This window comes from Cygnus atratus, chromosome 3, assembly GCF_013377495.2.
Source record: "Cygnus atratus isolate AKBS03 ecotype Queensland, Australia chromosome 3, CAtr_DNAZoo_HiC_assembly, whole genome shotgun sequence".
In the NCBI taxonomy this organism is placed as follows: Eukaryota; Metazoa; Chordata; class Aves; order Anseriformes; family Anatidae; genus Cygnus; species Cygnus atratus.
The window spans coordinates 28384734-28408337 of record NC_066364.1 but is presented as its reverse complement, the minus strand read 5'-3'; the positions used below and the strand labels follow the sequence as shown (position 1 = coordinate 28408337).

Genomic DNA, 23604 nt, shown 5'->3' with positions numbered 1-23604 from the left:
CACAGAGACCATGGTCAAAACCACTCAAGACGAGTAACTGCAAGCAGCAGCTAAACACGAAATGACCTGACTTTCCATCCAAGCTTCCTAGGTCAGCAGCAGCCTCGCTGCTGGGAAGGGAAATGGAGACCTGATGAATGTGATGGCGATGAGGGGAGTAAGGGAGCAAGGGAGTGTGTGAGATAATCACGTAGGGGAAAAGCCCTAATCTCATCAGTTATTAAGTACGCCCCCGTATCCAGATCCACTGTGGATTGTTGTTTACTCTCTCACCTGTGACAGATGCATTACTAAATATAAAATCATTTTTTCATCATAGGAAAATACTACATAAAGGACTATAATTTTGTTTATATCTGATCTGTTACATTGTTAAATACTATTTAGGAAGCTTTTCAACAGTGTATTATTTTACTTTATCTGTTAATACCATGCGGATTTTTGACTTGTCATATTTACACTATTCTTCCTTATGCACTGAATGGGAATGCAGCAATGTTTTAATTAAATGCCAGGTTACTGATGAGTAAATGATGTTTGTATTTATGCATGCCAGCCATTCAGCACCATTAAGATATAATTAGAAATTAAATCTGGAAGAAAGGCTTAATAATACATAATAGTACTCTGCATTTTTAACTCATTCTGTTCTAATAATTTCTACATACCTGTCTCATCTTGTGTCTAGGCCAGCTTTCATGGTAATTTCAGCAGTTTGGTACAGAATGCCTTTTTATATTCCCATCCCTCTCCAGTCACACACTCTTTGAATAGCATAATACTTTCTAGCCAGCAATCTTAATTGATATTTATAAAGCAATGTAGGCCTCCCCTCGTTCTATTATGTAGGCAAGAATGATTGTCAGCACATGGGGAAACTAATACACAAAGAGATTAAGGACTATATCTGTGAAAATGACTTAGATGCCTAAGCTATTCTCATGTGACAATAGCTCAAAACAAAGTATGTACTCTCAAGACTGCATTTTGTCTGTAAAGTAATTGGGGTGCACTGAAGTTCCAGCCTACCAACGTGCGAGTTTCTGTGCATTTCTGGAAGCACATTGATTGTCATGAGAGTTCCCCTCCTTCCTGCTAGGATCTGAGAATGCCTCTACTTGTCCTTCACAAGTGTATCTCACAGGAGGCAAGATCTACTAGAAGAAATATAACTGACTTTGGTACATACTCGTTTTCCCTTCTTACTATGGTCGATGGTCGATGATAAGAGGGCTGTTTCAGTTTATCAGGGACTTGATCTCAGTTGTGTCCTCAGCCTGATGGAGTTATAAACTTAACAGTCCACTATCAGAAATGCTATAAATACTCCCCAAACCAGTCCCTTGGGCTGTTCTGTCTTGCATGGAGTGAGCGTTCATTGGGTTGAACGAATTGGGTTGAATAGGAACAGTGTTTGAATATGGTTCCCCATCCATATGGTTAGAATATTCCTCTTGGATTTTTCCACTGTATCAATCATGTTTTAATATACCTTTTGAAACACCTTGTTTTCTTCCTGGTGAGGCAGGGCTCTAAGCATCTGGAGAACCTTCACTGTAGGCAAAAACCAAAGGTTTGGCTACTACAGCTCTGAGAATTACAATTCAGAGGTCATCCCTGAGTTAAATTATTACATAAGAAATCACTTGCACATCCAGGATGTAGATGTGATTCAGCTTTATCCTTCACAGATACATCGTGCAACAGTAGTATGCCATAGGTAGATCTTCCATTTTGGAGTCTAGATTATCAGTGGCATCAGTGAGCTGGAAGAAAGTGTATAAGCCTTGAAGCTAGATAGAAGCTTTGATAAACAGTAGTGATTCTGTTCTGGAATTATGATACGCTAGAAAGCTCTCACAGCTTCTCTGTTACGGGAACTCAGTTTACCTTGTAAAATTTACTCAGCCATTTAGGACTGGGACAGAGAGGTTACATTCTAATTGCAGAGCCTCTTCAGAAGGAGAAGTACAGTGCCACGTTAAAAATAACATTTTCTGATCCACTGAGAAAAGCATTGAAGAGGGAATGAAAGTATTTATCTTGTTCAGAAGCAATACTTTCAAGAAGAAGAAAAAAAAAGTTGCAAAAACCAACAGAAAAATATCGTATTTGGGCATTTTAAGTGCTGTGGTTTTTTTTTAAACAGCAGCTAAGAGATGAAATTGGGAAGAGGTTTTCTAACTGTGACTATTGACTGAATGTAGAACACAAAGCTGAAGTTCAGACAGGTTTAAGGTTTGCTTAAATTTCAGAAAGTTTGAGATTTGCACATTGGTCCACTTAGTGCTGAGTGGTTTTGATTGCTCTCCTTTTTCTGAATTTAATGTTTGGATGGTAGAAAGTCAAAAGGGGCTTAAAAAGGAGGATGAGGAAGGCTACGAGACAGCAAAACCAAACCAAACCAAAGATCATTGTGAGCAATTGACAGATTCGATACTCACTTGTGCATGCAAGCCTTGACATTGTTCCAGGGGAAAGAACAAGGATTGGATTTGGTACAGAAGTTCAGTTCTAGAAAAAATAGTATTTGTCATGTCCTAAACTTAGGACTTTCTTTTTTTTTTTTTTTCTTTTTTTTTTTGAATATCGTGTAAGGAAGTCTCCCTCATCTGAGGAAGACTCACTTCAATACCTTGTTTAGGAAGGTTTTTGATATTACAGTTTCAACATAAAGTGTTGCTGCAAATTGTCTGTCACATTAATTTACATATTTATCTGTTTTGTGGCCTATGGAATCTACATGCCTTAAAGCAAACAGTATGGGAGTATCTCTGAGTACATGTATTTCCTTTTCCTCTTCTCCTCTTCCATCCCGGTTTCCATACCTGACTTTTCTTCCCGTATCTGACAATGCTATGCATACTGTGCATCCTGGAGTTTGATTTTTTCTTTGGATTTGCAAACCAAGCCTTCATAAACTTCACTCTGTCAGTTAATTGCCTTTTCACGTTCTTGGCTGCATTGTACATCAAAAATATTATTTGCACTGCTAAGAGTTTGCACCGTTAAATGAGATGCTGCGTGTGCAAAAGCAGTTGCAAATGATGTTATACCAACTGAGAATTTTTAAATGGAAAGCTGTAACTACAGTATCACTGAGTTCTGCTGCCAAATGTTGTGCCTGGTAGGAGGGAAAAGCTGGGCTCATAGCCTGGAACATACCTTGAGAATTGAATTTTTCAAAGATACATGCCTGATTATAAGTTCTCTTCATACTTTATCAGGAAAACAGACATCTAATGCTCCCAAATCAAACAAAAGCTGAGATTGGTGAGGAAATATGATTCAGATATAAACTGCTGAACAAAAATAACGCCTCTCAAGTAATCTCTTAAATTGTTTTCTCACCTTAATGTGATGAGCGATTTAAGTGATTTCTCCAGTAAGGTGAGTGTGCAGTTGTACTGTTCTCTGGATTCATGGAAATCAGTGAACTGTCATTTAAAGTACTATTCTTGACATGGTTGTGAACAGTGAAATAAACAGTCTGTAAAAAGTTTTGTTCGTTCTTGCAAATTACATGCAAGGTATTAGGTTTTTATTCCTGTTAAAGCTGACATTTCTCTGAAGTGCAATTGTTTTCAGTTTCGTAGGGTTTTGAAATTATATTCTACCATGCATGCTAATGCCCTTGAAAAATCTTTCTTTTGGCTCCAAAATCTAAAACATTTGCTTACAATAATATTCTGTCACAGCCCAGCCAAAATGGCATGTACACACATCTCCAAAATGAAAATTGCAAATAAAAGCAATTGCTTCCCAGGACAAATTACTTTATTGACAAGCGAAAAATACAAACTTTCTTCTCACACTCATATCAGATAAGGCTAAATCCATTACTTCAGTAATAAAATGTTAAGTGCATAAGTACCAGAAGATACAGGCAGTGGAGATGTTATCATATCATTGGCACTCCCATGCCACTGCATGTCTCATCAGCCTGCTTCATAGAAAAATGTCAGAGTGCTTCTGCAGACGTGGCTTCCATCAACCCGATAATGAATTACTTTGGGGACAAGTCTACTCTCTTTGCAGGTCTCAGTTCGAAGTCCATTTTACAGCTGCTAAAATCTTCCTTGCTAAAACTAAATGAATAAATAAAAAATGAAATGTTTTTTCTTACATTTAGGTGGGATTTCTTGTGTTTCAAATTGTGTCCATTGCCCCATCTCCTTAGTGGCCACCACTAAGAAGACTCTGGCTGCATCATCTACTCCACCTCTCCACCACAGCTATTTATTATTGATCCCCCTGAGCTTTCTCTTCTCCAGGCTGAACAGTCCCACCTCTCTCATCCCTTCATTGTCTTAGTGACCCATCACTGGACTTGGTCTAGTAAGTCCAGTCTATGTCTCTGTTCTGCTGGGGAATGTAGAATTGAACACATCACTCTCACCAGCACTGAGAAGAGGGGAAGGATCACCTTCCTCGTCTCACTGGCGATGTTCTTCCTAATGTAGCCAAGGAGGCTGTCAGCCTTCTTTGCCGCAAGGCCACATAGCTGGCTCATGATCAGCTTGGTGTCCACCAGGACCCACAGCTCGTTTTCTGCCGAGCTGCTTTCCAGCTGGATGGCTCCAGCACGTATTGGTGCCTAGGGCTGCTCCTTCCCAGTTGGTGTCACTCCCTCACCAGCGGGGCCATTGCCAGAGCTGGAGCCAAAGCAAGGCTCCAGCAGCCACTGGTGGAGGGCCTGGACCAGCAAAACCCAGCTCAGGCCGTGGGCAGGCTGAGCCCCTGCACTGCCGGGACAGCACTCAGACATCAGGGGGCTTATACTGGTAAGGGTTCTACATACGGGGCAACAATTCCATGTGACTTTCCTAAGCAATAACTGATTTAACTCATTGATAGGCTTCCATTAAAAGTCTGTCTAATTAGGCCAATGTTTGTTGTGTAGAGTACCAGGTTCTGATATACTAGGTGTTTTTTGCTACAGGTTTTTCTGTTGGGAAGTAGACTTTGGTGAATAACTGTGAGTCTGATCTTAAAAACCTGTGATCCATAATCTGTTGTCAGATCCCTTTTTCATGTCTTTTCATATTTGATAGATAATTAGTAAATCAATATATTTGATACCTGCCACTGCAGTAAGTGTGACATGAAATAAATTACCTTTAATTTTCCAGTAATGACAGCTGTTTGAATTCAAAGTATGGTTATTTACGAGACATTTTGATCTTTTCTAAAGACTGTAGGTCTTTGTCTTTACAATGTTAAGAAGTATTTTTATGCCTGGTATACTTTTAATCTTGTCGTTAGGCTCAGACTACTTGGAAATGCATCATGAGTGGTAATATAGCAGGTAGCAAATGAAAATAAATAACAGACGGCCTTAATGGAAATGTGATTGATGGTTTATATAAAGTTAAAATTGTACACAAGAAATCAAGGTAACAATCAAGAGTCTGACAGAAATGAGGAATTTGCATACTTTATAATCCCAGCCTAAGAATCACTGGGTTTAGTCAGGCCTCTTTTTTTCCTTTAAACATTGTAACTGCTCCTGATTTTGTAATTTTTAGACTGTTTCTTCAGGGACTTTTTCATAAGCACAATTTTCAGTTTGCACAATTTTCAAGAATCTACAAACGTTTCCAAAATAGCAAGCTACTGGAGTATCCATATAACAAAATACACGAAGGCTTTATTTCCTTGCTTTGATTGGTACACAGGGATATTAATTTTGGGAAACAACAATATTATCTGGGCTATTCTTCAACTGTTTTACAAGTTCACCTATTTTCTCAGTTCACATATATGAGGCATGTTTTCCTAAAATGGTCGGTGTACACAGTAACATCTCAAAGTCTGCTTACAGTGAAGCAAAGCCAAGAACCCAAGGTGACATTTTTATTAACATTTTCATCCACAACATCCCTAACTCCTTGCACTCTTAGCTTCAGCCCCTTTTTGAAAAGAGGATGAGAGCTCGGGGGAGTGGGGAGAACAGTCTGTGTGTGCTTTTGATTTAACAACAGAACATTAAGTATGATCCCTAAGTGCTGTAGTATAGTCCTGCTATTCAGGTGATTGTATATCTCCCGAAGTGGTGAAGAATGTAATATTAAAAAAAAAAATATGCACTAACATCTATATTTAGACAAGCATTTCAAACTTACATGTACTCAGCTATGAAACACAAGGTTAGAGGCCTCTAAAACTCAGCTGTTTGAGCTCAACTGAAGACTAAAAACAATGTGTTGATGCTTGTAGCAAGTTACAAGATCTTTGTGTGCATCATTGACCTGAGAGGCAGCGACAGGCTGGGAAATTTAAGGGGAAAAAAAAAAAAAAAAGAAAAAAAAGAAGAAAAAAAAAGAAAATTGTGGCCTTGTATTGTAGTACCAGTGAATCAAGTTTTTCCTGATTTATTTTTATTGCACATTGTCAAAGCTTCTAACACCTCAATTACTAAATTCCTTTAAATACTTCCTGGTTCTTTATTCAAATAAATGTTTTAGTTAAACCGTGTTGAGTCGAGGTCATTACTAATTCATAGCAGCTTGAATGGATTGCGAGTGCAGCTGCAGATGTTTGCCTCATTGGCGAGCCCAGGCAAACTCTGCTCTGCTTTTGCAGTAAAAGAGCGAGCTGCAGGGAGCCTAAAAGCAGGGCTGGCACCATCTTGAAGCAAAACATCCAGAACAACACTGCAAGGGCTGACACCCTGAGAAAAACTAGCAAATGAACCAGGGAGAAATCAACCTGCCAAGAAGCTTTTCTTTATTTCTTCTCCGCTGATTAGAATGTCAACCAAAAAATGAAGCTAGGCTGCATTATTTGTGCTCATAAAATTTCATTCAAAATACGCTCCCGTGGTTCTACTTTCGAGAGAAATAGTAGCTTCTGTAGTTGGAAATCATTGCTTCCAATGCAAGAAAGCATGACTTGCAACACTCAGGTTGATACCCCTCTCATTTGGTATTTTACCCTTGACAATAGCAGTGACATAATTCAGAGGTAAATTTTGTAATGGTCATCTATAGATTATATGCCATTAGAGCAATAGTCTTTCTAATAGCTAGTAGTAAGTGCTTAAGTTTATGCCTGTGTTCTTCCCAGAGTCTCAGTTAGTTTTTACTGTGTTTTTATTTTTTTCCAAACAGAAATATTAACCCAAATTCCCAGTAATAGCTCCCCAAATGATTCTCCTGTAAATGTCTGATTCTTTATGTAAACCTGCTGGTAGTTCAGAGTTTCTCAAACGTTTAGTTTATTTCGGGGGAGAAAGTGATATATTTATTTTTTAATTCATATTCATATATATATATTATATATATTATTATATATATAATTTTTAATTGATCGTTGTGTATATAAATATCTGAGGGGAAGGTGTCGAGAGGATGGAGCTGGTCTCTTTTCAGTTGTACCCAGCGAGAGGACAAGAGGCAATGGGCACAAACTGAAGCACAGGAAGTTCCAGTTCAATATGAGGGGGCACTTTACTGTAAGAGTGACAGAGCACTGGAACAGGTTGCCCAGAGAGGTTGTGGAGTCTCCTTCTCTGGAGATATCCCAAACCCACCTGGATGCCATCCTGTGCAATGTGCTCTAGGCGATCCTGCTCAGCAGGGGGGTTGGACTGGATGATCTTCAGAGGTCCCTTACAACCCCTCAGCCATGCTGCGCTTCTGTGTAACCTCATCAGGTCACTCAGCAGTTGTAATTTGCTATGCTAGCTGGTAGAAGATAACAGACATGTCAGCACACCCTTAATGCTGCTCTTAATGGACTGGCCCATATTCAGATCATGTTAGTTATTTCCCTTAGGAGAAGAGAATGGGTATAAACCCAGAAATTTCTTTGTTGTAATAGTATTCGTATAAATAGAAATATTGTAATTCTGTGAACGTAAATAGGAATAATCAGGAAATCACTTATTTTTCTTAGATTTCTGAGCCTCTTATCAGCAAGTCCCCAGTCTCCGATATCTCTTTAGCATTTATTTTCAGTCTTGCTGTTATCTGCCATCTTTTTGGATGCTTTTCTGTCACAGAAAGTAGATGACTTAATCGCCTTGAAAGCCCTGTATCCTCATTCCTAACAACCGGTGTGTGTGGTTTGGATTTCTTATGCTTTGCATTATGTCACTCTTTATTCAAGGTATTTCTGAACACTTGCTCATCTTTTTTTTTTTTTTCAATTATTTTTAATGAAAAACTATCACCAAACCTCCTTCATAACCTTACTTTCTGTTTTTGTTTTGATAGAACATAATGGCAAGGAGCAGAGACTTCTATGTGCTACACAATTTCCAAGCGTGTAATATAAAGATGGCATTCCTTAAAAAAATGCAGTAAGATATGAAAGTATAGTTAGGTGGCTAAAGAGAAATTTATGACCAAATGTCTTTGGGTATCTGAGTTCACATTTACAGCATCTATGTAGGAGATAAAGATGTATTAGAGCTGACTGTACTTAGTATAACCCAACATAGCCTTTTAATCTCCATAAAATGTTTTGTAAGTAGCATGACTGTGTGTTTCTGAAACTATTCTAGTTAGTCCTCTGCTTTCTGTTTATGCTTTAAACATGTCATTTGTGATTTGAAAGTTTTCCTTTTCGTTTTCAATCCTTCACTCAGTTTTTTTCAACATTCTTTTACCTGTTTGTATTAATGAAGTCCTATTAAGTTTCTGAGTGCAGTAAGGTACTCTACTGTCTGTAAATCCCACAAACTTTATAAATATCTAGAACCTTTCGTGCTGTTCATGAATGACTGATGGAGTGGGGCACTGGAAAAGAGTTTTAATAAAAAGCAGTTCTGGTTCTGATGAATTGCTGTGTCAAGCAAATGTAACTGACTAAACTTAGATGCAGTTTTACATCCTTCTGGAATTTTGTGAAACAGGGTCGGTAGAAAACAGAAGGTAGAGGCAGTCACAAAGTCATTTTTCATTTTGGCAATGTATATTCTTTACCATTTATATCAAATTTTGTTTATCATTGATATGAATTCATGTCGATTCTGTGCAATATCATACAGAATACTTACTTTTTGTAGGCAAGAGGTTAATGAAGCAGTCAGACTTGATAAAGAGTTTTGTACCTGTCGCTCTTACCTCTCTGTAAGCCAAATTTTAACACAAATGATAGGGAATAGTATAATAAGCTATTGTCTTAATTATGTTTAGGGACCAGTAAGGGATGGGAGGGATTCCTCAGCTTTAAGACAGTTGCTGGAAGGGAAAAGAATGTGCAGAAAATAGGAGAGAGATGCTAGGGCTGGCACAGGTACAAAGAAGGGCATCGTGAAGGCTTGGATCCCATAGCTAGAAGTGCTTTGTCTGTTAGTTACTGACCCTCATCCCCTTCCTGCAGATCCATAAGGATCATATATTGCCAGAAACAGAACTTCCCACAGAGCTATACCTGGGGATTACCTTCTTTCTCCTGGAAGAACACAAGGGGTTCCCACTTTAGAAGACAGTATTTATACAATATAAGGCCTTATTATAAACAGACCTTGCTTCCCAAATGCCTCCTTTTCTGTTCTGCATCTCGCTGCTCTCCAGCTACCTATGGCAGTCTTTCTCTCTGCTTCGGCATCCCCTTCTAATGTTTCCTGTATCATCACTCTGCACATCTCTCCTACACTGTCATGTAAGCCTTGTGCCCCTATTATTCATTCCCTGGGCTCCTCTCCTTCCTCAATTGCTGTCCCTTTCTCTGAGTCCTATTAGATATTTACTTTGTCCTGAGTGATTTCTATCCTTTCTCCATCCAGCTGCCTTTCCTTCCTGCCTGCCTTGCAGCATATATCATTGTCTTCGTACAGGTTCTACATGTGCTCTATTGATGATTCAGAGAACTGTTTTTTCAATAAGGAGCTCTATACATGCCATATGTAATTAGACATGTTATATTCTATTCTTTCATGATATGATGAAGCTTGTTAGCACTTTATAAAACATGAATTCCAAAAAGTTAATTATTAAAACCAATTTTCGGGTAGTCGTTACTGAACAGGATGTGTAAAAAATGTGGAAGAAAGATTTAAGAAGACGATGTCTGGAGTCCCATCACACCGCTCTCTCCCCATCTACCTTGCTTCTGCAGTCACACCCACTGCATCATCCCTTTCAAATACTTCTTTTTAAGACATACCCCAACTTCTACAATACGATGATGAAGCAGAAAATTTAGCTGATACAAGAGTGGGTGACAAGGAGAAAGCAAAGTGTGCAGCAAGGGCTGAGATATGATATTATTATTATTATAGATAGGTTTATAATACCATTTTCACCGAAATAAATAAGAATTTCACTGTTGATGTTTAGTACATTCCCAGAAATGCTGACATCCCAGTGTGATGCTTATAAATCATTGTATGAAGTGTATATTCTCTGTGTTCTTTTTTGGTCAAAACGTGACTGCCATTTCAGTTAAACCTAGTCTGCCTTTCTCTAATATGATTTTTTTGATGCAGCATTGAGACATAAGAGAAATATTCAGAAATCTGAAAATTACCAATGAAGTAAGAACAGTAAGGTATTTTATTAGATTACTTACATGAAATCTGAAAATTCAAGTTATGTTCTGGAAAGAGCAGAACCTCTTGACCTTCATCAAATGAAGGAAGATCGTCTGTCTCTTATGTAAAATTTAGTGATTATTTTTTTAATTGTGGAAGCATATTGGGTACCATATATTAATTAGCCATGAACCTTCTTGTGACTTTGATTCTTTTTGCTTTGCCCTTATAATAGTAATATTATGTCACATACATAAGTTGTTCCGATTAGTAAATCAATAGCCTTAGATTTGAATGGTTTTAGTAAGCCACAAGTTTGGCGCTCTGGATGAAAACAGAAAGCAGTAATAAACAAAGCTGATAACTAGGACAAACAAGTGGCATTGCTAACTCATTTCTAGCCCTTGAGAAAATAAAAATAACAACCCTGAGATAGGAAATAATTAAAAAGGAAGAAACTGCTTAACATATCGGTCTAGTAGTTAATGTGAGAGCTCAAAAACTGAGAAGAGAAAGATAATGTCAGCTTGAACATTAAAATTTTGAGGGGGGAAGTGAAAAGAAAAATATTTCTCTTTTTGTTTCTCTCTCTTGTCCTCTCATGTATAGTCATTTATAACTAAATATAAAAGATAATGTATTGCACTAAGGCACTTTTCTTCTGTATATATATGCTTAATCTACTTGTATGGAAGTCTTGTCTTCTAGAATGGCTTTACAGGAATTGGGAACTTCAAGCAGTAAAATATTTAATAACAGAAGTCTGTATTTGCTTATCATTCCACTGTTGACATCCACCAAAAACGAATTATGACAGCTTGTACAAAATGTGCTATATGTATGGAGGTTATTTCTTTCTCCTACACAGGGAAAAATACCGTCATTTTCTTTTTGCTAACTTTCAGGATAAGGGCTTGATTTGGGATTTACTAATGCACTCGCATTTTCTTAAATATAGTCTGAATTTCAAAACAAATACTTACTGTTTTAACATGAAGCTGAAGTGTGGTGGTAAAAGCAGGTCTTGTGATATTTTGTTTTCAAATTTGATATTTTGTCTTTGTCATTTCAGGACTCCTGTACCTACACATCTGCCAACAGCATTCCCTGTGGTTTCTTACGATATGCCAGAATTGCCTGAGCCTGTTGTGCCCTCTCCACATTCCCCCGAATTGCCATCTGTGTGCCAGGAGGGTCTGTGCCGCAGCGGAGGGACCTGTCATCCCATCTCTCTGCCTACTGGGGCCACCTCATTTCAGTGTGACTGCCCACTGCACTTCACTGGTCGGTTCTGCGAAAAAGGTAGTTGTGGCTCATTCTTTCTATATTATTTGTGAAATGCATGTCTTATGTTCCTTTGGAACAAGAAAAGGGGAAGAGGTAATGATGATCATGTTTCTCTGCTTTTCATCTGAGTTGGTGGTGGTAACTCCAAAGTAGATTAGTTGAGGTATTTAGAGTAATTTTTTTTGGAGTGTTACATGGGTGGTATCAGAGTTGTGCACATTAGTAAGAGTTGAAGACTTGAGTTAACGAAAAAAAAAATTGTTATTTGTGCAAAACATTATGCACAGCTTTGATGCGTGGCATGCAACCTAGTATTTCTGGAAAAGAAGAAAGTTAATTTATGAAAATAAGGAAAATATTTCTTCAGAAGGTATTTTTTCATTTTCTATAGATTGTTCTCTTTTAGCCACTGTACCTGATCCTTTGTTGAAAAATACTTTTTTTACTCTGCAGTACATTTATAATTCAATTGTATTACTACTCCTTACAGTGCACAGATTAATCAAATGAACATAATTTAATTAAAATTTAAATAAAATGAAATCTTTGGACAATGTTTGTTTCCTTGTAAAAATCAGGGCTATAAGACGAACTAGATAATAACTGCTATGCTTTCTCTTTTGTAATCCTAATTATTTTGCATTACCACTTTTCAGAAAGTTGGTTTGGTTTTTTTTTGATAGATATTATAGCTGTCTTCAGAAGCTGTTTTAGCTTTTGAGTACAGTGGGTTATTAATGGTAGTGGATAATTCTCATAGTATTAAATGTCATCTCTGGTGTACAGGAAAAGAAAGAAATGTCTAGATTGTGATTATGTAACTGTAACATCCTCCTAATGAACTTCCCTGGGTATGAAATACAGACAACTGGAGTTAAAAATGCCCTTGCCAGACAGTACAGCTGAACTAATATCACCTAGTATTACTGTGTGAAAGTAGTACGCTCACTATATGAGAAAAAAAAAATGAAAACCAGTGACAGTCAGCTCAGAAAAATAATTGCAGTATGTAGCTGTAGATATCAGAGAATATTACACCTTTCAGGCTTTCCAAATTCTGTAATATATTAAATCATCCATATTCAGCTTTATCAATGTTAAAACTGAATTATGTGAGTATCTTCTACACAGTTCAAAAACCTGCAGTGTAAACCCAATACAACTACCTTAAGAGCAAATTAAAAGCAGAGGACTACCACAAGATGTTACCATTGTAACTAAATCTCTGATGATTAGGACCGAAGCATCCTACTTTAGACACAGTGGTAGCTATTCCATTTGGTAAAATCAGAATACAAACTTTAAAAAAAAATGTAGCAGGTAGCTCGTTTTGAGAATATAACCTCAGCTATATAATCATATAACCCTTTAACGGTTGAGTGTCTAGTTTCTGTGAGATATCTTCTCTTTTTTTCTAAACTTGGAAGAGATGCCATTTGCTTTGCAGAAGCTTGCAGGCGTGCTTGATGAACAGATTTGAGCAGCGATCCATTTTTCTGCAAAGGATATGTTTTAATAGTTCTGGCACTGAAAGAAGAGCATTTATCTTCTTTTTGTCCCATTGTATGGAGGAGACAAATTAAGGAGTTCCTCTTTTCACAAAGGTCTGCTTTTACTGTACACAGCCTCACCTTCAATACACTGAATAGCTCCCTGCCTCGTGCTTGGCAGTCCTGGGTCAGCCCGGGCTGCGGTGTGTGACAGGCTTATTGGCAGCTCCCCGAGGCATCAGGTACTGCCACGTTGTGTGCTCGTATAGATCAGGATCAGATTTGATGTATTCTCTGTTTAGTGGCTGAAAAGCAACTGTAGCATAATGTGATTTTATTTAGTCCTAAGGTTTCTACAAGACTGATAATTTAGTGTAAATGAGATGAGAAAATGCCCAGTCCTGTCATTATAATGCTTTGATGGTGAGGGTCCAGTTCTTCAAAAAGTGTGGGAAGAACTCATTATTGTAGAACATAAGGGTATCCAGTGATCCTGTTGTAATTATTTACTGTAGAAAAGGGAGAAAATAAACAATCAGGAATGCAATCCAGAAACTTAGTTCCAGTCAAGGAAATTGTCTTTTGACTCCGTAGCCATAGCCGTATCCAAGTGTTTCAATAATGCTATAGTTTATGCATGTGTATTTCATACATACTAATCCTTCTAGTGATCTACCTTGTGTCTATCATTACCTAAAATCCAGAAGGAGAATATGTGCTCATGTGGCATAGTAAAAGTCAAAAAGGCACCTTACATACAGCATTTTACATACAGCATTTTACATACAAGACCATGTGTAGATATCTTGCCTGCATTAGAACCCGTGCATTTGTATATCTTATATCTGGTTTAAGATGCATCACTTCATTTCTCGGAAGAAACTGTATATTTCTGATGGCATATGAGACCATCTCCTAGAGTGAAAGCAAGTGAATGTCATTATCTCACTTACATGGTTCAATTTGGTAGTGTTACATTATATGCAATATTGCCTTTTCCTATTAGGTTGCTTCTTAACGAATAAACTACAGCAGCTAGTTCTGCCCTTGTGAGAAATATGTTGAAGTCAGAAGCATCATTATGGGTACATTAGGTATAAGCCAGGTTTCTTGTAGTGTTTTTACTCTGCTTAATCAGATACTTCTGAAATCTGTAATATGCTTAAATGGCAATTTTAAAAAGTAGAAATGTATTTCCATTTTTCTAAGAAAACAGAAAATAGTGTATATGAATCAGTGTATTTGCTAAAGTGAAATTGAAGATATCATTTCTGGATATATGCCAAAGTATAGAAAGTGAGTATTTAGTCTAAAGCATACATGTGAAACCATCTGAAGCCTCAGTTCCCTTTAATACTACTTTCAATATTTTCCTTTTTTTTTTTTTTTTTTTTTTTAACTGTAACTTACCAAAGTTGCCTGGAAATGAGAAGTTGCTACAAGCCTTATTTTAAAAACTCTAATTTAAAATGCAGTGTAGAAAATTTGCCACCAGTGTAAATTAATCTTTATTACTGAGTAGTCATGCAAAAGAAAGAAAGGATTGCGTAAATAGGGAATACAGTGAAGGATAACCCCAGACGTCATGGCTAAATAGTATAATCTACACTTTTCTTTTTCTTTCTGGATAAATAAGCTTTGACTTTAATATGCAATGTGTATGTTCTTTCCTCCATGAAACAACTCTTTATTAGCTAAGCTGTTTTATCTGCTTCATCGTGATTTCCCTACACACGAGTGAAAGAAGCATAATGTTTCTGTTCTGACATGACGGCAGATGGTTGTCTATTACGGTAAAGTTCATAGTGGTAGGTTTAGAATATCACTGTCTTGCATGCGCAAAGAAAGTATGTCTCTGACTGCTAATTATATGATTAACATTTTTAAAGTCTCCAAATTTTTTTAGTATTCTGTAAAAGTTTTATAAATTGTTCAATCAAAGAATATTTAAATGTCGTATGTTAAAACCAGGAAATCATCTGTTTAATTTGATATTTTGCCTGTGTATGTGCTGTACATTACTTAAAGGTCAACTCCTTTGGCGAAGCTGCAAAACCAGGAGCAAAGTGGGAGGCAGTTAAAGGCATTTATCTTTTACCGGTCCAACCTTGAGATTTTGCTGCATTTATTCCCTGAGACACACTTGTTGAATACCTGATTTATTGAGTAATAATGGTAATACAACCTTAAACAGTAAAGATTTATTTTACTAGCAGCTCTTCTGTAATTTTTTCATAACTTAACATTTCTGACTTGCATTGTTGACTAATATCGCTGAAGTCAGACTTTGTTTTTCTTTGTTTTTGAAAATAAATGTAGTTGGTCCAGGTTCTATGAGGCAATGATTTCAATCATATTTAGTAGCACAGAATCTCATGTCTGTAGTAGGTTGTAGATCTACTTATCTCCTCAATAATGTTTATACTGTGTATATGGGGTTTTAAACAAATCTTTAACTATTTGCAACATAAAAAAAAAAAAGATGAGGAAATGGAAATCATATACAGAAGTGTGTGTGAGGAAGGGCAGTTCTTCATGCTTGCTTTTCTCTCTACATTCAGGTCTCAGTCTGAGGTACCCAGCAAGAAAAACACAATGTTGTTACCCCATAGCCTCTCTTTTTCCAGAATTTAATTGCTGTTTTACCCATTTTCTCCTCCCTCAAAATGATTCCTAAACCTGAAGGACTCTGTGGGCAGAAAAAGATAATGTGCTCAAGGACATGTACCAACTCTGAGTACTAAAACATGTTTCCCAGCGAGGTTTTGGAGTCTCCCACCTGAAGGACTTCAAAAGTCATCTGAGCATGGTCCTGGGCAACCTGCTCCAGGTGGCCCTGCTTGCGCAGGAGGGTTTGATCTGGATGACCGCCAGAGGTCTGTTCCATCCTCACCTGTTCTGTGATTCTGTGAACTGCATATAATTAATTTGATGCCATAAACCAGAGCCAATGTCTAAACTTATATCTATTGATTTAGTGCAAAACACATTTATTTGTGTATGTAAAACCAACAAAAAAAAACAGTAAGATCAAATGACAACATGAGTTTTAACTTCATCTTTGGAAAGCTTTTTAGAGTATGACTTTAAAAATTAAGAGCAAAGTAGAATAGAAAAAAACAGAATTTAGACAGAAGTTAAATAACATAGTGTGTTGTATATTGCATTGATACTCTAGTTGCCTTAAAAGCATGTTGTGTGTAGGAATTGGCTAGCCTTCCCCATACAATTTATTTAATATAATAAAATTCAACGGAAGTACTGTTTTTGTGAGCAATGCAAAAAGGAGTTATCTAATTAGCTTTAATGCGCTCAGCACTTTCACTCATGAATATAACCTTGCACTTTGAATACAGGACTACACAAACCTTGTAAAGTATAACTTGATAACAATACTTAGTATTTTTCTGCTTTGCATCTGTAAGTAATCACGTGGTGATACAGTGAGGGAGCAAACAACACAAAGCTTTTTGTCACCTTCATGATTTTGACTTTGTAGTAAGAGATTTTATCAGAATTCAAATTGCAATTGAAAAGTAGTACTTCACATAGACACTAAAATTTTCTATCTATTTATTTTATCTTCTCTGTAAATGTAATGGATCAAAATCTGATTTTATGTACTCCAATTACCATTTCCAGTGATGTAGGTGGAACATCCAGCTATCACTTAACAAAGTGATGAGTTCACTCTGATAACCTGGGCCAGGCAAGTTTAATGAGCTGATCGATAGATCAGAGGATTCTCATGGCCAGAACAACTCCCAAATGTTCACCCGGGAAACAAAGTTTAACAGGAAGCTCTATCTGCCTTTCCATCTTGCAGCCTTTTGACTTTCTTCCTCCTTGTTCAACTGTTGGTCTCTTCTATTTTGCTTTCCTTGAGATAAATCGGACTCTTCTATCACCAGGTTTATAGAATTATCCACTTTCTGAACACCCACCTGCTTTGGCCCTACCTTACTCATCTGTTTCTTCTTAGAAATGAGGTTTCAAAGAGCTGTGGAATTCAACAGTCCACTTTAACAAGTGCAGTAGTGTATGTGATGTGGCCAGGGCAAGAGGAAATAAATATATTCAGTGGATTTAATTCCAAAACCACTGAAATAAAGTACAGGAAAATAATATAAAAAATCACAAGCTATAAGACAGTAAAAAGGAAAAAACAAACATATATCATCTCTAAGTATCATGACAACATGTATCTTTCATTTTATCTCTAAATGGCAGGAAAGTTGGTACATGTTTATCATTAAAAAGTGTACATACATCTTACTGAATTCCAGAATAGTTTCAACATAGATTTTTTTTTCCACAGCTTTTCCTAAGGAAACTAGATCATTTAAACTATTTTCCTCTTTGAAGTAATCCTTATGAAGGAAATACTGCACTTTAAATGAAGGAAAGTATTTGACAGATCTGCAATTCACAAAAAAAAAAAAAGATCACCCATGCTGCCACTATTTAATTATTTTGTCCTTTAGGTACCCATCTTTATGTTTGAGAAAAAATTTTGAATTCTACTTCGGAAGTTGCATGATGAGAGGGAATTTGTGTCAATAAAATAATTTTTTTTGTAACTGCAGAATTTTTTTTATTGGTTGAAGTAATATTTAATTTCTGATAATTGGTTTATCTTTTAAATAAACATTTTATATAACTTATAAAATATATTAGCATATATATGATGTCAAACAAAGGCTTTTAGAAACCGGTCTATGCATGGATGATAAATAACTCTTCTGTATAACTACTGGTATATAAACTAATCATCACAGTTTCTCAGTGAGGCTCAGACTGTAACTTCTTGGCACATTCAGTCTTATATTTGTGCTATATAGAAGCATTTTTCAAAGCAAATGGCTCTGGTTCTTGAGAAGAGAGAGGCCTTGGTTCTTGAGGGCAAACAATCAGTTTAGTCCACCATTGATTTTCCAAACTAGTTGACTGGCAGATTGTTTTCTGTTTTTGCAGTCCTACATATTAGCTTGGAGCTTCTCACTGTATGCGGTTAATACTCACAGTATGGTCTTGTCTTTCAAGTACATCCACCTACCTCTTCCTGGAAATAGCTCTCTTCCTAGAACCTTGTGTAATTGACTTGCCTGTCAGTCCTGGTGGTTGCCCGTTATAAAAGCAGATTTCATATATAAGATAGATATAAGAAAGAAGCTTTAACTTCTCTTTTTCACTGTTACTAGAAACTCTCATCAACTTCATGTTGCAGCTCTATGTAGAAGCACAATGTGAAACAATTTCCTTCCTTATTAACACAGCATAGAAGGAATGAGCATGCTCCAGATTCAGTGCAAAGGGAGCTTCCTTTGGGCTTCAGGAGACGACAGAGAAGGAAAGCAGTTTTCCTTGTCAGAGTGGAGTTCCAGTGGGCTACATTCTCTTATGCATGCTTCAGGTAGTTTTGTGAAGTATTGCAGCCACAAGAAGGGGAGTGAGGAAAAGAAGCAGAACAGGCAGTTGACATCCGTAATACTGTCCAATACAGCATATGGGACCAATATTGTGTATCTGGGACTCTGCTCACTTCTCTGAAAAGTAGCAGGGTGTGACATACCATCACCTGATTTCAAATAATGTGGCCACAAGAGTTACTGATGATCCTAGGAATACCCACATCTGTATGCACAGATGTGCACACAACTGCAGTTAAAGGAGCTATTTTACATAGCAGTAGAAAAGAATAAATATTTGATTTGCTGATATGAGACTGCAGATTTTGTGAGCAGAAACTTATGAAAGCTCTTTCATTATTTTTCAAAGAAGCAGAGAAAAATAATAATATTATGGAACTTCCTTATCAAATATTGAAGGATTAAATCCTTGTGCTTGTCCTCTTAGCTGCTTTTCAAACTTAGAAGTCTCCCATTGATGATGTAGATTTGAGGAACCTGGATAAGCAGAAATAGTTTATGTGGTTTGTGCCAAGTATTGGCATTGATATACAAGTGTCTTTTGAATGAAGAATCAGTATGTTCTGTCAGTGTGAGCAGAATCTACAAGTCAAACTAAAAAGGATTTCCAATAAAAAGCAAAATTCTGAAGGTTATTTTAAATAATCATTTATGTCTGGGGAGTTGTAAATACCCCTGAAGCAGGATGAAATTTGTAGCTAAACTATTATATAAAATAAATAAATAGATTTAGACAGCTTCCCATTGATTTTATTTTGTAGTAACTTTTTAGCTTAGTAATTAAATTTACAACTTTTTTTTTTGTAAACAATCAAGTGTAAAAAACAAGCTATTTGTAAGCATGGCTATTTTAATAATAATTGCATGTATTCAGACATGATACGAAATTTCCCCATCCACGCTAGTCTCTTAAGGTCAAGTCTAATGTAAAGTTTAGATTCACTTGGACAAACTGCTGATCCATAGCTGGGAAATGATTCAGATATTTCATCCCTTGAGGGATCCATTTGAAGTTAGAGTCAGATTAATGTGATTTCAGTCAGTATTTGGAGTTAGGGTTTCACATTTTTTTGTATTATTGTAATTCTGTGTTAAGTAAGTCAGTGATACTCATCCTGGAACTCCTAACAGCAGACAAATTTTTGTCTGTAAGTACTGTCACTTTGCTCACAGATTTTGGAAAGTGTCATTCTTTATTCTCCACTAAACATTACTGTCATTATGTAGGCTCTGTATCCTCACCACACCTCATTTCTATACTTTTTATTCTGAAAAAACTTCAGACCAACAGAAGAAATGTAACCAGGAAAGGTGGATTTTTCCTTCCTGAAGTTCTGACAAAGCATTTTCTCTATTGTTACCATTTATCTTCTTCCTACAATCTTTGGACTTTTGAGAAATCCCAGTTGCACCATCATGCACAGAATTTGTGTAGGTTTGAAAAATATCTAGTGAGAGGGGAACAAATCCAGTCTTATATTAGCTGCACAGTCACCTGGACCTGGCTTGTGGTTCCTACATGTTCTTCCTTCTTAGTTCATAAAATTACAGAGAATATAATATCCCCAATCTAATGCCATCTTATTTTATCAGTTACTACATATCAGGTTCATATTTGCTTAAGTGTTTTTTTAAATTGAAGGAAAACAGGATTTTGATGGAAGAGCAGCTGGGCTCACAAGTGGTAAAGCAATTTTGTACCAATCCTTCTTCTGCCCTTCTGAACTGTTTGGAAGAATTTTACTACCTCAGAAGCAAGTGTCAGTGTAACTGAGCTTTAAGATAATTTACTATTACACTTTCATCCAATTTAGAAATCATGTCCTAGATCCAGTGGAGTGTGTAAGCTTTACATATAACTGTAAGAGTGTAGGAAATATGCACGATTCACGAGCTATGTGTTAAGGACTCTGGCATTCTGCTACATCAGATCCTGAACTGGGATCCATCCTATTCCTAGTTTGGTCACTTATGTAGCTCATCAGTTAAAAACAACCTGCATCTCAAACCCTTCCAGGGCCCTTTGTGAAATTGTAAAGGATCACGGCAGTTTTCTATGATTACTGATTAGGACCAGATTAAAAGCTTGATTAAATGACAGCTTAAGACACACCTTAGTTTTATCTAGAGGGAAGGTAACAAGTGAAGAAGAAGCTTTTCAAGACAGGGAAATAATTCATCACAGCACCAACCAATTATAACAGCTGGTGTCCCAGTCTCTGTAAAACTATTTACCATTGCAATTGCCACTTAACCCAAAATCGGCATCTTCAGAACTCCTATAGGGTCTGGTATAGGAGTATTGGTATATATTTCATGAGTCTGTTCTAGGAAAGTACATTATGAAGTCTGTTGGATTCTAATAGCTTTGAAAGATGACTGTGAAAACAGTTAAGAATTGTGATAGAAATATTAGAAAGAGCCGTCAGTTTGCAAGTATGTTCTCCATTCTGCTTTCACATCCACTCACATCTAGTCATGAGCTATTTAAAATAATTGTTTTTAGGCATTGCACAAAGATTTTTTTTTTCATTTGGATATTATTAGAAATGAGATAGCTGTAGCATTTAGATATAAAGGCTTGCATGCATATGGACTTTTAAAGAAGTTATGCTTTTATTTCTGGGAAAAAAAACAGTGGATAAAAAAAGCAGACAACTCTTTCTCTCCTCATGTGAATCAGACCTATGAAATTTTGACATTTTTAGCATTAGGCATCTAAATCACTTTCTTTAACATGGATGAATGTTTTCTTGTAACAGTAATCTGTAGGAGAATTGAAACAATTTGATAACAAACACCATTTTAAACAAGAACAGGTAACAGAAAATGAAATAATGATGAGCTTAGAATTTGTGGGGAACAAGCTTTCTTCGCTTCATTTTCCGCTTGAAAATATTAGTATAAAAATTGATTGTTTCTAAAGCCTGTAACCTATTCAGCTGCTAATCTTCCAGCTCCTTCAAGTCATTTTTCATTCAAAGATAACCATTGTTGCACAGGTGACAAATGTGTGATTTTTTTTCTTTCTTCTCCATTTATGGCATTTGCTGGAAACACCTTCTTTCAGTAATGCCTCAGTTGCTGCCATTTGTTCTGTTTGTGCTAATTTGCTGATAATCAAGTCATCTGCAGAAATGTTATGTGTCTCCCCAGGCAGGATGGCAATGCAACGGCAGTCTGATTTTCTGAGCCTGGCTCACTTGTGTTCTTCCATGGGAAACGCCATGTACTAAAGCGGGCAAGGTATTAAATAATCTTGAGCTTTATTACATAGCCTCTAAGGAAGAGACATAGAAGACTGGGTTTGATTTTATAGCACAAAATAAACAGTAGTTAGTTAGGTCTTTTACCATTGAAGTCACCTGTGTTACTGAGGTGGGGTAACTGCCTAGGGTTGTACTGCCTTGACAATTTGATCTCAAGAGTGCTGCAATTAAAAACAGAGGGGCTGTTTCATTTCTGGATACTAAGGTGTGCAACTTCTAGAAAGAATGTCTGACATTTGCCTTTTCATGCATCTTCATGGAACTTTGGTGCTTGTGTTTATATAAAACTTTAAACTATTATTGTTTTAGGGGGAGGAAGATTTACAATGTAAATATTACAATGTCACTGCTTTGATGCTCCTCAAAATAGAAAACTTCCCTTTGAGGACAAGAAGACAGCTTCACTTGAATAATATAAAATGTCAGTTTTTCTTCTGGCCATTGAAGTGTTTCGTTTTGTTTTGCTCTTTAACATTTTTGTAATTACATAAATAAAATATGCAAGTCCTTATATATCAAAAATATTTTAGCTACTAGGAAAGTTGTGGTTAAAAATGTGAATTTCCTAGTAGCACAATAAAGTATATTCTACAAATGTGTAGATCAGTTCTGTGCAGAATGTGTAGGATGTTTTAAAGCCTGTGATTGTGTCTGCTTCAGTGGAATTAGGCAAAATGCTGAATACACCATCAAGTAGAGCAAAGGGTTGAGACATTGCCCGAAGAGAAATCCAAGCCCCTGTTAGTTTCCAGCTCTCTGTTAGATTCAGGTTTTAGGCATGAAATTGCACAAGTGAAAACAATTTTCCTAAGTGAACCCTAGTGCCCTGTACCAAGGATTTTCTTCTGTAATGAATTCTTTAGCCTGGGAGCCTGGAAGCCTGTAACAAACAAAATAAAACTGCATTGTAAACAAATAATAAAAAAATCTTGCACTTTGGATACAATGGAGAATATGCAAATATGGGAAATAAACCAAGAAAATAAAGGCAAGCATCCTATTAGTCTCTACCAATCATAATAGGATGTAATTGGGTAATTGTCAGCAGATTTTTTAGGATAGCAACTGAAGATCTAAGAGCTTAAAAATGTTAACATTTATGAGACAACTGCAGAGAACTCCTGCTAAAGCTCTTGATGTACCAGAAATCTTGGCCAGATAATCACAATCCTGAAAGTTGTTTGAATTACAATGATTGCTTTCTGAAAATACCAGCTGCTGGCTTCAGTTTCCAATGGAAAACTATAGATTCATCTGACTTGCAAAAACATTTTCCAACACATGGCATTATTCTTAATACTATCTTATGGAAATAATCATAGCTCCAGTTACTTTTTGTTTTTATTCATATCAACAATCTGTTTCAGCAACTGGTGAACTTCAGCAAAATAAAGAGCATAAATCAACCCCACATTTATATTAATAAAAATGTATGATGTGGCAAAGTACTACATGGAAAATTTTCTTTCCAAGTTTAACAGCAGAAGCCTAGTCCCTGTTGGATACCTGTCTGTTTGTATCCATTTTCTCATATAACAGGGAATATACTAGTGTGGGGCTGTTTTGTTGTTGTTTTTTTGCAACACAGTACAAAAAGTTTTATCATTACAGGCTTTTCTGAGTTTTAAATTATTGAGTTGTTACTC

The 23604-nt window shown here is 36.6% G+C and overlaps 1 protein-coding gene across 1 annotated transcript in view; it reads left to right on the top strand.

The window, feature by feature from the left end:
- The window catches only part of EYS (eyes shut homolog), a 728533-nt gene that overhangs the window by 505823 nt on the left and 199106 nt on the right, over positions 1-23604 (top strand). Inside the window, exon 26 of the mRNA XM_035543068.2 lies at positions 11556-11785. Within this exon, the coding sequence (XP_035398961.2) occupies positions 11556-11785 (230 nt within the window). The remainder of the gene's footprint in view (positions 1-11555; positions 11786-23604) is intronic.